Source organism: Nyctibius grandis, chromosome 8, assembly GCF_013368605.1.
Source record: "Nyctibius grandis isolate bNycGra1 chromosome 8, bNycGra1.pri, whole genome shotgun sequence".
In the NCBI taxonomy this organism is placed as follows: domain Eukaryota; kingdom Metazoa; phylum Chordata; class Aves; order Nyctibiiformes; family Nyctibiidae; genus Nyctibius; species Nyctibius grandis.
The window spans coordinates 49,303,734-49,317,974 of record NC_090665.1 but is presented as its reverse complement, the minus strand read 5'-3'; the positions used below and the strand labels follow the sequence as shown (position 1 = coordinate 49,317,974).

Sequence of the window (14,241 nt, the reverse complement as noted above, 5' to 3'; positions counted from 1 at the left end):
ACATGCAGACATCTAACAAACCTTCTGTCTCAAGTGGGTTTTTTCATTCCAGAGTAACATCTGGTTGACTTGCGTATCTTCTCCACAAGTGTTAAAATGGAGCCAGCTCTCCTTTATATTAACACTCAGCTGCTAAGGCAGACAAGTCAGTCCATATTCTGGGGTATGAGCTGACCATGTGTTCCCCGGAATGAAGTCTGCAAAGAGAAAATTCATAACTGCTCCAAAACATCGTAACTCCGTGGATGTCAGACACAGAGTGCAGCCTGGCAGCGGTTCTGCGCAGAGACAGAAGCAGATATAACTTTAGAGAATGAGGAAAACTGACTGTGACAACTTCTCGTGTAGGACCAACCTCTACCCTCTCCACACACCATCTCTTGATGACTGGCTGAGATTCCCATTGCCCACACCACGAGCACACACATGGCCAGCTCTCCAAACGCTTCTCTCTGTACCTAGATATCTCATATATAGAAGTAAACCTATTTGTCTCCACCTCTGAAACTTTCATCTTTGTCTATCTATGTTCATATCTCTTTTCTTTTATCTACTTGCCTTTCTTACAGAATTGCTTTACTTGCTTTTCTTGTTCCGTGTCGTCAGCTGGGAGATCTCCTCCAGCCCTCAATTTATCTGTCAGTTTGGGATATTTTTTTCTTTACATTTTATCTGATCTTTCTTTTCAAACGTGGAGCGTAGCTTCTCTAAAGCTAAATGGCCTTCAGCGATCAATGTTTAAATGGTCCCTAACGTGATAGGGCCATGCTCCTAACAGACAGCGAGCTGTTCAGATTACCTGCAGTTCCTCAGAGAGGACTATCCAATTACAGCGTTTGGTGTAACTTCAAACCCAGAATCCACAATGAGTAGTAGAAATGGCTTCAGATCATTTTTCAGGGTGAATCCAATTGTTTAGACTTTAGGTAGTTCTCAGCATCCCACGGTAACTCGTCTCCAGGAAAGAAAGGTGCCTCCTTGCGCCCTTGATCCTGTATCTCCACCCAGCCTCTGAGATCAAGGAGGACCTCACAGATTACTTACAGCATCTGGTGATAATCAGATGGCATCATGATGGCATCGTCATTGGAGACCACCTTCTGTTCTCTCACACTGAGCCCAGTTCTCATCGTCAAGGCAGCACACGTAAGGATGAGCTGGGATCTTTTTGCCTTCTCTCTTTGGGAGACTTCACTCAGCTCTGCGCAGTCTCTCATGTGCGCCATCAAAGTGCCCTGAGTCCGCGATGAACCAGGACTGCCACCAGCTCAGCCTTGTGCTCTCCACACTCCCAGCCCTACAAGGGTCTTCAGTCTCTGTGGGAGGATGAGGTACCTCAAAGACTGGGTTATAAAAGCCAGTTCTGAGCACTGAACAGGTTTTATAGTTCATAAACCAGGGCTATATTGTAGTTATTTAATATCTTAGTGAAGAAGGAAAAAAAAATCCCTTGGCTCAGATGAAGTCCTCAGAGTTTTTCAGAGCTACCCTGGACGTGCACCAGATCTTTCTTCTGACTGACTTATGTTCAGCACCAGGGGAGGGCAATGCTACCCTTGCAAAACTCATCCGTCCAAGCCTTCGAGACCTGGTCCATATGTCAGTGTGTACGTGTGCTACACCTGATGCCAGATACCATATGTGTGGTAAAGAAAACACAGTTTTAATTGTGTACTCGCCTGAGGAATAACAAGTGTGATGATTTATCAGGCATCATATCACGTGGCAGTAGCAGAAAACAGGCGTTCAAGCTCAGTTCCACAGGCATTTCCCTTCCTGGCTAGAGAACCTGGTCTTATAACCCAAGATATCCAGAGCAGATTACTCACATATGATTATGCGTATCAGTAAGTCTAGTTAAGAGCTCTTCTGAAAACCCCATCAGGAATGGCCTTGGGCACGAGGCACTCTCATGTTTATGTTTCTTTTACTTCAGCTAACAATTTTTTCCCATCTTTGATCAAAGATCTTGGCTGAGACGTCCTCAGGCTGATGGACTGGTGCTAATGAACCTTCCAGATGTCTTTTTCTCAGATACCAAGTCTGATGAGGCTTTGGGCCAGAAACACCAGCCAGACACGTTCCTGCTGTCTCATAGGTCTGCACAATGCGCACGGTCTGCAGAAGGGCCGGGCGAGGTGTGGGTACCCCGGGCTGTGGGGCACCACGGGAAAAAACAGTCAGACAACGGAGCTGTCTTCTGAAACTCGTCTTCATTCACCAATGTCTTCAGACACAATTTATTCTCCGTGCTGCTTCTGAATATCCTTTTGTGAGCTGGATGTGCCTGCAATGTAACATAAATACGCTTACATATACTTATGCATGTATCTTTCACATGACACGATTTAAGCTCTCCCACACAGCCATGGGAAATCTCTAGAACTAAAAACAAGCTGAAGAAGATGAAATACCGTGCAGATGAACAGGAAAGATGAAATGTGGTGTCTGTGTATTCCCTAAGAAAAATATTTGTCTCTAATATTTACTAAAAGCTTTCTTATGTGAGCTGGATGCAAAATTTCTGGGGACATGAGGGTTTAAAAATGACTTAATTTTAATATTTTCAAATGTGTGAGCTACATAAAATACACGGGGTTTGCAGCACTGTGAAAATGCCTGCGTATTTTGCAGCGTAAATTAGGTTAATAGCTCAGCATATGATCCCTATAAATACCAGGGTTATGAAAAATGCTGATGGGCATTTTTTGCAAATCATTCCAGCAGGAGTTACTGTGGGATCTCCCCCCAGGTGCCCACCCGGCAGCACTGGTGCATTTGAGCCATAGCAATGGGTTGTTAAGAGAGCAAAAGCCAGGAGACGAGGAACTAGGTTATCGCCTGGGGTGTTGCGTTGACATTAAAACACAAGTTTAAAGCAGAGAATGTTTGCTTTTAGCTTAACTCCAAAACACAAATAACTATTTTTATGAAATTGCAGGTACTTGGAGATATTTTTTTTTTCTTTTTTCTTGATGTTGGGAATTGGGATAGGAGACACCATAAATGATTCCCAGGATTGAGCGTACGGTATTTTGGTGCATACCATATATACAGGGAAGTATTGACATTGGAGAGCATTAGAATCTCATAATTTAATAGTAACTTTTAACCTGACACATAGGAGAATTTTGCATTTTATGTAATTTTCTTGGTATTAGAAATAAAGCACAAGTTTTGTTGGAAGGTCTCTGCTCTGTCCGGGCAGACACTCCCGTGCTGGCAGGGGCTTTGCATCCTTCACTGCTGCTCAGAGCAAGAGTAAATACAATTTTCCTAGAAATTGATTCAGCCTGGCCAAAGTGGAGCAGGACGACGGCTACAATGTGAACAGGAACAGCTGGGTTGTTTGTGGAAGGGGTTTTTCGGTAATTTATTCCTGTGAACAACATGGAAGAGAAAAAAATGTGTTCTCATGCAATCTCTCATATCCCATAAATTATTTCATTGCATTTTATGAATGTTCACTTCAATTCACAATAATTTTCCAATTTCAGTCTTATCTTTCTACTTTACATAACCAGTGCTTACTCGGGCTCTTTCCCGTGACAGGCATGGTATATTGTGCTTATTAATGAGTGCCATCTTGCTAAGCAATGCGCTGCTATAATTGATGTTTTGAACCTTGCACACTTTCAAACATTAATTCGTGAACAGATAAGCAAATGAAATTCACTGCTGTGATGGACATGGACATAATACTTCTACTTAGTTCTCGCTGCCCAGGTCAGATTTTTGTCATTGTTCCATAAGTTGCAAAGTTATTAACAGTAAATTAAAAGCTCGTCTGTCTGGGAAAACACTTTCAGCAAGTCTTTTTAACCTTTAGGCCTATAATTTCCAGCGTCTGTAGTCATGGCTGCTGTGATATATTGTTTTAAGATAACAATTATATTTAACACTTTTTGGTTTCTGATGTGGGGAGTGCTTTGTGAGGACTCTGAAACAATTAATTTGCCCCCCACGTACAGCACGCTGCTCAAGGCCGCAGAAGGGTGCACGTTGAAGCAGGCCGCAGCCTCACCCGAGGGATGTCAGAGTGCTCCTGCAGAGTGGGAACCACAGCAGGGAACGGCTGGGAGATGAAAACCACAGAAGTGTCTGTGTGTGCTCTGACTCTGTGTCAAGTGGACATAACTGGCTTTTGAATCATGTAACTGTTCATGCTCTAGGGATCAAGTGCACCCTCAGTGGTGGGAGTGTCGATCTGCTGGAGGGTAGGAAGGCCCTACAGAGGGATCTGGACAGGTTGGATCGATGGGCCGAGACCAACGGTGTGAGGTTCAACAAGAACAAGTGCCGGGTCTTACACTTTGGCCACAACAACCCCCTGCAGCGCTACAGGCTGGGGGAAGAGTGGTTAGAAAGCGGCCCGGCGGAAAGAGACCTGGGGGTGCTGATCGACAGCCGGCTAAACATGAGCCAGCAGTGTGCCCAGGTGGCCAAGAAGGCCAATGGCATCCTGGCCTCTATTAGGAATAGTGTAGCCACTGGTCCAGGGAAGTGATCGTCCCTCTGTACTCGGCACTGGTGAGGCCGCATCTTGAATCCTGTGTCCAGTTCTGGGCCCCGCACTTCAAGAAAGATGTTGAGGTGTTGGAGCGAGTGCAGAGGAAGGCGACCAAGCTGGTGAAGGGTCTGGAGGGTCTGACCTCCGAGGAACGGCTGAGGGAGCTGGGGGTGTTTAGCCTGGAGAAGAGGAGGCTCAGAGGTGACCTTAGTGCAGTCTACAACTACCTGAAGGGAGGTTGTAGCGCAGTGGGAGTCGGCCTATTCTCCCAGGCAGCCAGCGCTAGGACAAGAGGACACAGCCTCAAGCTTGGCCAGGGGAGGTTCAGGTTGGACATTAGGAAGCATTTCTTCTCAGCAAGGGTCATTAGCCATTGGAAGGGGCTGCCCAGGGAGGTGGTGGAGTCACCATCTCTGGAGGGGTTTAAGAAAAGCCTGGCCATGGCACTTAGTGCCCTGGTCTAGTTGCCATGGTGGTGTCAGGGCAATGGTTGGACTCGATGATCCCAGAGGGCTCTTCCAACCTGATTGATTGATTGATTGATAATTAGTGGTTTCGGATATAACATACCAAGGACTTACACATTTTGGTTTGGTGTTCATGTTGTTTTGCATGGGACAGACCTCTCCCTATCGTCAGTAGTGCTCCCACAGATCGTCCTTATTTCGGGGTAACAAGGCAAACACCGAGGATCTCATTTGTAGGGTTCGGGTCCTGTGGGAGAGGAGAGCCATTATTTAATTTTTAATTAATATGATTAAATGTTTATTAGGGCACCACATGTAAGCACTGAGTGGTGTGCTGAGCAAGCCTGCAAGGGCTTTTTCCCTGGAGGTGGGATGTGGGGTGACCCACCCATTTCGCACCCACGGGCACCCATTAGAGGGGATCAGCTGGTGGTTCCCTCCAGGACACATCTGGCTTTGGGAACCCTCGTGGTGCAGGGGGCCTGAGCCGGCCAGCTGGTGAGGTTTATCTCCCTTATACATATCCAGCTGGTTGATGCATAGCTACAAGATCAGATGGTTGTTAAAAAGTGAGGGCACCTGTGATGGGGAGGTGCTGCTGGGGCCCCCGGCAGCAGGGCTGGGCTGTTTGTCCCCCCAGCCTGCCCTGGTCCCTGCCTTTGCTCCCAGCTGCTGCAGGGGGGCAGACGTCCACCCAGGTGCCAACCCTAAGCCCTGATGGCTGGTGGAGCTCTTAAGGCAGGGTTTGCCCCAGGCCTCTTCTTTCTGTTCTGGTAGCTCATGAGGTGCAGAGCTGTGTTAGCAAGGTGGGTCTGGAGGCTGCTGAGCTCCACTGTGGGGCACGGTCAGGAGAGGACCCTCGGCCAGCCCCAGGAGCTCAGGGGGGTTTGCAGCCTGGCTTGGGGCTGGGGCTTCTGAGCAAAAGCTGCAGCAGCTGCCCAGCTCCCCGTGGAGGTGTTGTCTGCAGCACCCAGCAAAACCCTCCAGCTGCCATTCAGGTGCTGGTGAAGCTTTGGGTGTTTTGTGCTCAGCTTCCAGTAATTTCTTTCTCTGATTATTTCATTTCAGCAAAACCATTTGAGAGCGGACAGTACCTGGACATCTATGGAATTACAAGAGACCAGGCTGGGGAATACGAATGCAGTGCAGAAAATGATGTCTCAGTCCCCGACGTGAGAAAAGTAAAAGTCACAGTAAACTGTAAGTCATGTTGTTTTTTAATCACTAAATCCAATGGAGAAGAGGGACGCGGCTGAGAAGAAAAGTCTAATGCAGAGAACTGCTGCTTGTGGTGGAGTTGTGGTGTGTTTGGGTTTGTGTCACAGCAGCAAGATGACCTGTGCTCTTTGATGTCCGAGTTGGTCCCACCAAAGGAAGGGAAAACGAGATTAAGGTTCAAACCCTCCTTTTGTGTGCCAGGGGACAGCAGTGCCAGCGTGCTGTCACCGGCTTTGTAGCGCCCCTCGCCGGGCTGTGGTGCCGAGGGTCAGGTTTTGGAGTAACTTTTTGAGTAATTATCTGAGTAACTTCTGAGGACTGCTGTGGTTGTTGGGCTGGAGCATTGCCGTTTTGATTTGATTTGCTGCAGTTGTGCAATAATAGGAAGAGATGAGAAACTCTTTGGAACTCTGTTTGGGTGATGTGGTGGTTGATCTCTGTGGAGATTTGAGGTGCTCCCAGGAGAGGCAGCAGGTTGTTCTGTGCAGTTGCCCTGGTGTGAAGGCAAGGAGGCCCTTGCTGCTGTGCCCTTCTGCCGTAGTGATCTCAGGGGGTGGTGGACCAGGACTGCCCAGGCAGCCGGTTACCTGGCCCTGCAGCCTGGCAGGTATCTGACCTTCTGGGATTTTCACACTGGGGGGGTGTTTCTGACTTGGGACTGAATTTGGTTTAGCATTTGGTATGACATGAAACACTCAGAGCAGCGTTCTTTTTCCCTCCAACATGTAAAACAAACAAAAAAAAAAACCACAAAAAAAAAAGACAGAAAGAAGATGGGAATAATTACTTTCATTCATTCTAACTATGATTTTTCTTAGGTTGAGTGCAATTACCCAGCTTGTAATTTGTAATAGTGTCTGGTTTGAAAATTGCTGTGGCATCTTTATTGACCTCATTTTTTTGAAATCTCAGCTTTGTGTCTTCTTCCATGGATCTTGTCCCTATCAACGTGCTGTAGGTAGCGAAGCCCCTCGTCCCCCGGCTGCTGCAGAGCTGGAGGTGGGAGTGGGGCAGGGGGGTTGTTGCAGGTGGGTCACTGGTGGGGCTAGCCATGCTACCCAGGTGTCTATGGGGTGTTCCCGTGTTCAAGAGCTGACTGGACTCCCCTCACTTACACAACTTCAGGGTACTTGTAGTTCATGATGTCCTGGAACGTGGTGGATCGATGCACTGACGCTTACAGAATCGCTCGCTCATGCGCTGGGTTTAGCAGACAGCTCTCTGTGCTGCTTGGCTGGGCAGGCTGGATGCAGATCCTGCTTTCCCCTCGCTGCTGAGGCTCTGGTTAATGTGCTGTGACCATCAGTCCTTGCTTTACAAGTCACAAGGACAGACTTCAACCACAGAGCAGCTCGAGGAGGCTCATGTGGACTCCATCACCGTTCTCACTGCTGCTTTGCCCTCACTGCTGTGCTTCTGCTACATCAGCTTTGATGAATTCCCAAAAGCAGGCAGTGCCCTAAAATCTGGGGGCTGTGTGGGAGGAAACCCCCAATGGATGGTGTCCTGTGGAATAAGTGACCGTTATTTTTTGTGCAGTATGTTGTTACTGAAAGATTGTCAATAAGAGAAGCTGTGCAGATGCTTGCATAGGTGTGCCCTGGGTGTTTTGGGGTGGCACCTTTCACACAAGCTGTGCTCAAATGTGGTGTTAGATAAATAACTTGCAATAGGGACCGCAAGGAATGGTGAGCTCAGTCCAGTTTTAGCAAAACAAATATTGCATTTGTGTTATTTCGTATCATGGGGATTTTGATAAGGCTGAAACCAGCTGTCTGAGGAGCTTTCTAAGTGTTCACAGAAAGGGGGAAGTTGGTAAGCCTGTTTAGTGGCTGGTTTGGGGATTTTTTAATTAAAAAAAAAAAACCACAGAGGAGGTGGTAAACTCATGGAATCTCTCTTGTCTTCTGAGCCAGAATCTAGACTCACATGGGTCGTAGTTCAGATAAAAACATCAACTTAGCTGGCCAAAGCCAAAACTCAAGTTTAAATGCAACACGCAGCTGATGGGCTAGTTGGTGTGTGCTCTGCACCCTGGTTCGTGTCACAGCTGGAATTACTTCTGACCTCAGTTCGCTGTTTTCTTAGCGTGTTTTGAGTCTCAGATGTCTGTGGGTGGGCGAGATGAGCTCTGACAGCGTTGGGAAGGTGAAGCTGAGCAGTGCTGGTTTGTTTCTGTACCAGCCCTTGGCCCTTCCACCAGGCACTGCTGCGGGTCTGCGTGGCGAGCAAGGAAGGGACCACGGGCTCCCGTGTGACCTGCAGCAGAGGCTGGGCTGCCGGTGGGGTGGGCTTTGGTCTCCTCGAACACCGAGTCAAGGGGGCAATGGGAGAAAGTGTCTGTGTTGAAGGATGTGCAGGCTCAGGAGGTCACGCTCCTTGGTGCGTACCACACGCAAGAGGTGCTCAGGTGTGACTGCAGCACACAGCGTAAGGGTCCCTCTGTCTGCAGTGGAAGACGTGTTACGGACTGCTAAACCAACCAACAGGCTCTGTAAATAGGTGAATAAAGTGTCCAAGCTGATCTTTGTCCAGATTGAGCTACCTGGGCTAAGCTAGAAGTGTCCTTGGCTGTCGTGTGGGTGCACGTGGCATTGTGCTAGACTCGGGCAAACTTCTAAGTCTGCACTGGGGAGATGCAGAGTACTTTTTTAAAAAATATTTCTTACAACTAAAGAAATGGAGCGTGGGGAAACAAAACTGAAGCAATGTAAAACTGGGATCTGGCTACGGCATGGAACAGTTTGTATATGTGAGTGACTTGTGGCCGTCTGGCAGTCGCTAATGCGCTTCTGTTTGGGTTCGTACGCCGTCCCCCAGGCAGTTAATGCAGTGCAAAAGCACTCCCAACATCTGCTCCCCGGTGATGATGCTCATCTGTTCTGACCAGGCAGAAAAATGGCTCGTTGTGTTCAGGAGAGGGGTGTGATGAAGCCGGGCGGTGCTGTGAGCTCACCCTGCGGTCGTCGGCCCTGGGGATGTGTTGTTTGCAGGGGTGGGACGTGCTGCTGGGGCGAGCTTCGCTTCCCAGTGCCTCAGCGTGGGCAGCCCCGTTCAGAGAGGGATGTGTGTGTGATCCATCCAGCGGAACGATGCCCTTGCTGCCTGAGCTGGCCTGGCAGGGCAGCTTTCTGTCAGTAAAAGCTGAATATTTCACTTGGGAGAGCTGCTGTTTGTCTGCTAGTCGCTATTTACAAGAAATATCTATCAAATTTAGTTTGAAGTTTTAAGTCTGGAAAGATCTTAACAGGAGAAATACAAAGGAAGAGAGGAAGCCTTCAGGTCCTTTCGTTACCCTGGGTTGGGCAGAGTTTCCTTACTCAAATGTTCTTCAATCTTGTTTCTTCTTTTAAGAAAATACCTGTTTGTTTGTCTAACAGGCTAACGAAGAGCAAGGCTTTCTCCCCCCCCCAAAAAAAATCCCATTCCTTTATTTTCTCTGGTTTTGCAACCTTTTAATTCTCCCGTGAAGGCCCTGCCATGTGGGCTCAGCACCAGCTCCGCTGCTCTGCACCAGGCTGTGTGTCTGGTACAGGGATGCTGTGCCCACCCGCCAGCTACCTCCACCGCGTGTGTAATTCCACTTACTCGAGACTCAGCTCCTCAGCTGGCATCACCGAGGCCGTGACCAGCACACCACCCCCTCCTCTAGCCTTGCAGGGTCCTGTAACTTCACAAAACTCCGGCTCCTGCTTCCCCTCCTGCTCTCACACCCGTGTGAGGTGATGGGGTACGGGCAGCCACGTGCTGCAGCAGCATCACTTCATCTCAGAGTAAGCCCTGGTGCGTCTGTGCCCCTCACCGTGCCTCGCACAGCGGTGTCCTGACGTGCCATCTCAGCACACACAACGATGACGGCACGGCACTAAATCTGCGTGAACACGATTTCTTAGCCGCTGCCTCTGACAATTTTTAATACTGTTTCCCTGTTATTAAAAGGGATGTTCTTTACTGCAGACCTGGTAACTGGAGAATAAATCACAGTTTTATTGTGCCCAGTTAATAGAATGTATCAATGAGCCCTGAGCAGTTATGGTGGATATAAGCATAATTTTGAATATGGATATTCATCGCGTATAGCTGTTGTTCAGTCATCCAAGCACGTACAAGAAAATTACCAGGTTTAAATTACTTTCTGAATTTCAAGTTTCGTGGCTGGGCAACTTCCAACCGTACATAAACAACCAGCTTGCTATCTGCTTTACAGCACCTAAATTATAGCTCTAATGACTTTACAGGGTTTTTTTCTTTATGCTGCTTCATATTGCATAATCTACATTTTCTACTTAATTTATGTCTGTCCCCCATAATTTCCCTTTTAAAAATGGTGGCCTGAGAATCCGTGGTGCATTTGTCTGCCTGAATTCAGGGGCAGAGAGAAAGAGATTGAGGCTGCTGGTTTATGAAGAAGGAACACTGTACCAAATGAAGTTAAAATAGATAAGATATAGTCCAATTTCATTTCGCAGGTAAATCTTATTAGCATTTTCCATTACACTTTATAAAGCAAATACTGATTTATAGATTATTATATTGAACCCCACTTTGAACGAAGCAGTGTCTGGATTAGCAAGATTTTAATATGTCCCTGAAAGCTGGTCTGAAACTGTACATATGCTGCTGTAGCTTTGCTGGCTCTCTCCTGGTTTATTAGTGCCATACTTAAAAATATTAAAGGCACTTGCTAAATGTGAGAATCTCCAGAAGCGTTGAGGCCATGCTGAGATGATGAAGAGTGAGATGTGTGCATCATGAAACTGGCATTTTAATTAATGTGAAATTGTCAGCTACCTAAATAAATAGCAAACGTGGACTTTTAAAGTGGGGCTGTATTGCAATATTCCTTTTTTCAGATAATATACACTAAGGGTCTGGTTTTCTGTGATTGTATCTTGATCAGCTCTGTTAAAGCTGGATCTTTGAGACTTCACTGAATTAAGATCCAGTGGCTTTGGAGAGGAAAAAAAGCCATTCAGTTGAAATGAAAAGACAATAATTTAATTTCACCCTTTATGAACCTCATCATGCTGCAAATTGAAGGCCAGATTCATTAGTGCTTACCAGGGAGGTGACAATTACAGTTCCTGTGCTGAGGAAGCCCAGCTGGCACTGGGAAGCACTGGCATGGTCTTGTCCTGCTGGGTCTGGTGGTTTGGCTGGCGTGGGACCTTCCTGGCAGCCCAGGAGGGAGGAGAGGGCTTCTGTGCTGAGCCAGGACTCCCAAGTAGTTTTTCTGGCACAAGTTGCTTCGAAGGAAATGGTGCCTTGTGCAGCCTGGGCTCAACCTGGGGCAGTTCTGCAGTCTATAGAAGAGAAAGCTCATCTGCCACATCTTGTAGACAGTAAATACAAACAATATAAAGATAACTCAAAATATTTTATGTATTGAGCTTCATCTGCTTGCGACAGCATCTCTTTGTACAGGTATTTTTCCATTAGATCTTGAAAATATTGAAAAAGGAAAACGGAAGTGAATAGGCTGTGTGATAACCTGTAAAAATGGTGTTAACCTGTTAAGTCGTACCCCTGAATCAGCGCTGCCACTAGATGTTTGCCCAGTCCCTCCGTAAGGCGTCTCCAGCGGTGGCAGCTCCATGGGCAACACACTCCACTCCATCACAGCCCTTAACTGAACATCTTTCACAGTGTCTAATGGGAACCTTCCTTGCAGAATAACAACCCCATTCCTCACCTGTCCTCTGAGGAACGGAGAACAGATCAGTCTCGCCTTTCAGTCTCCTTGAAGGCAGTGGACTGGTGCTCCTCGTGTTTACCTCCTGCCCTGATCCATCTCATCTTTACTCTTGGGTCATGTTTTCAAAGGGATTGACTAAATGTTTCTTTTCTGTAGATGAGCTGGTGCTAGGGAAGGGCTTTCTTGAATAAGGTATTTAAAACCTGAGCTGGCATGTCAGGTGAGGTGTTGGGTTGCCTGGGGTGCAAAGGATTATTCTTGATGCCTGTGTGTATATCTGGCTAGGGCATTTGCCTTCCCTGTGACAGCAGGACACTTCCAGGGGGGTTTACCCCCAGCAGCCCCAGTCACTCTCTGCAGAATGGCTGTCTCGCCTCCTCACCATATTCATCCAGCTGTTGAATCCTAAGTGTTGAACCCATTCTTGTTTGGTGTCCAGTTTTCAAGCCACTTCTTCAATTGATCGGGGCTGTTTCAGGGTTCTCATCTTTGATAATGGTGTTATTGAAAACCCCCACCAGCAGCAGGCCCAGGACTGACGTCCAGCTGAGCAGACAGGACAGCAGACCCATGAGCACAGCCTTCCAGACAACGTGCATCCATGTGAAGGCAGTGTTTAGCCAAACCCAGCTTGCTCGTGCATGGGAGATGTGGTCAAATGCCTGCTGCAGTTAAGATGTGGCATCCACTGCAGAAACTGATGACCTGACAGAATCTATTCTTAATGAACCTGTTGGTGATTGCTAATCATCTTGTTATCTGCCAGGTGCTTTCACATCTTTGCTTGAACAGCATTTTTATGGGGATTGGAGATAAATGGACTGGCTTGTAATGCCCTGGCTCCTCTTGCGCTCTCCCCTTTCTGAAAAGGGTTCATGGAGGCTGCGTTAGGCACTTGCCCTGCACCTCAGAAATAACCTTGTAGCTCTGCGTTTGCTTCATCCAGCTCTTGAATGTATTTTTGAAGTTTATTAGGCCAGTTGGTTTTGTATCAGTTTGGTTTATTCAAGTACTTGCTGCAGTATTCTTTCCCTGTCTTAACCTGAAATATAAACCAATTAATTCTGGTCATTGAATTGGTCATATTCTGTGTTTGGAACAATTCTGCCTCCTTTACCCTTTCCTTTTTATGCATGTGTTTCATGTTCTTCAGTAAATCATTGAAGTTGGTTTGGGTTTTTTTTTTTCCTCCTTTCATCAAGTTTTCCTCTGCTTCTGGACCCCAGGTCTGTGTGCTCAGAGCAGGCACTGCATCACCTGGGTTGCAGTGGACCTGTTGAAGTCCAGAGCTGAGGGACCCTGGGCTGCTGCCTGCCCTCCCTGGCTCTGGCATCCGTGTCCTGCTGCTGGCTTTCAGCTGGAGCAGTGTCGGTCCTGTGGGGTTGGGCTTTTGGGGAGCAGCAAGCTGGTTACGAAAGGTGTCTGCTGTACAGATCTTATGTCCCATTCCTGCTCGTGTCCTTCCTGCTGTGAAGGTTTGATAAGATATTTTATGCTGTTGGTTTTTTTTTATAGGAGGAATGTGGTGAGTTTCTTGTGTGAATTTTAAGTAATGTGTTTGTTTTTTGCTTGGACAGGTTAGGGTTTTTGCAGAACAGCTTATCTCATTAGCATTTCTTAGAAGTCTGCCTTACTGTTGCTATGGTGCTTTGCATAATATTATGCATAATACTCTGATTTTACTTTGAAATCAGACATACTGTACAAGCCACTCTAACCTAATTATATCTGTAACCTTAAACCTACTGGGGAAAAACATTATAGGACTTCAGTGTTTGTTGGGGCTCCTAATACTGGACACGTTGCTGTGAACTGTTGCTGACCTACGAAGAACATTTCCTTGGCAAGGTTTTATATTTTGGATTCAACAAAGAAAATTTTCCTCAGTCAAGGTGTATGTGTAATTAGATAAAGAGGCAACACCCAAATATTTTCTGGAGGTCTCAGTGCTCCTCTGCTTTGGTACCAAGTATAAAATTACTCACAGCAGTTTGCAGTTCCAACTTTCATATTCTTCTAATATAAGATGTGGGAGGGGCTTCTGTTTAAGCATAAATAAATCCCTCTGCTTCTATCAATTTTTAATAGCTACAGATGTGCAGCTTCATATTTATATCCTTGACTAAAGCTGGGACTTGGGGGCTATGGTCAGCATTGGCTTTAGGAGAGCAGGAGTCATTTTGTTGGAGAAACCAGCGAGTCTACATAAATGTATTTTGAGCTGTAAGTGCAACTTCATATTTTTTTTCCTAAAAACAACATTGACAATGTATTGAGCAGTCATACCTGTTTGTGTTCATCTTTGGGTTTGCAATGTTGTTTGTTCGTTAGCCAGCCTGAGAAGGACCAGC

General features: G+C 46.8%; 1 protein-coding gene across 2 annotated transcripts in view; it reads left to right on the top strand.

Moving 5' to 3' along the window:
* NEGR1 (neuronal growth regulator 1) overlaps positions 1 to 14,241 on the top strand; it is a 257,739-nt gene that overhangs the window by 167,360 nt on the left and 76,138 nt on the right. For both annotated transcript variants that reach the window (XM_068406620.1, XM_068406619.1), the window contains exon 4: positions 6,046 to 6,177. In XM_068406620.1, the coding sequence (XP_068262721.1) occupies positions 6,046 to 6,177 (132 nt within the window). The remainder of the gene's footprint in view (positions 1 to 6,045; positions 6,178 to 14,241) is intronic.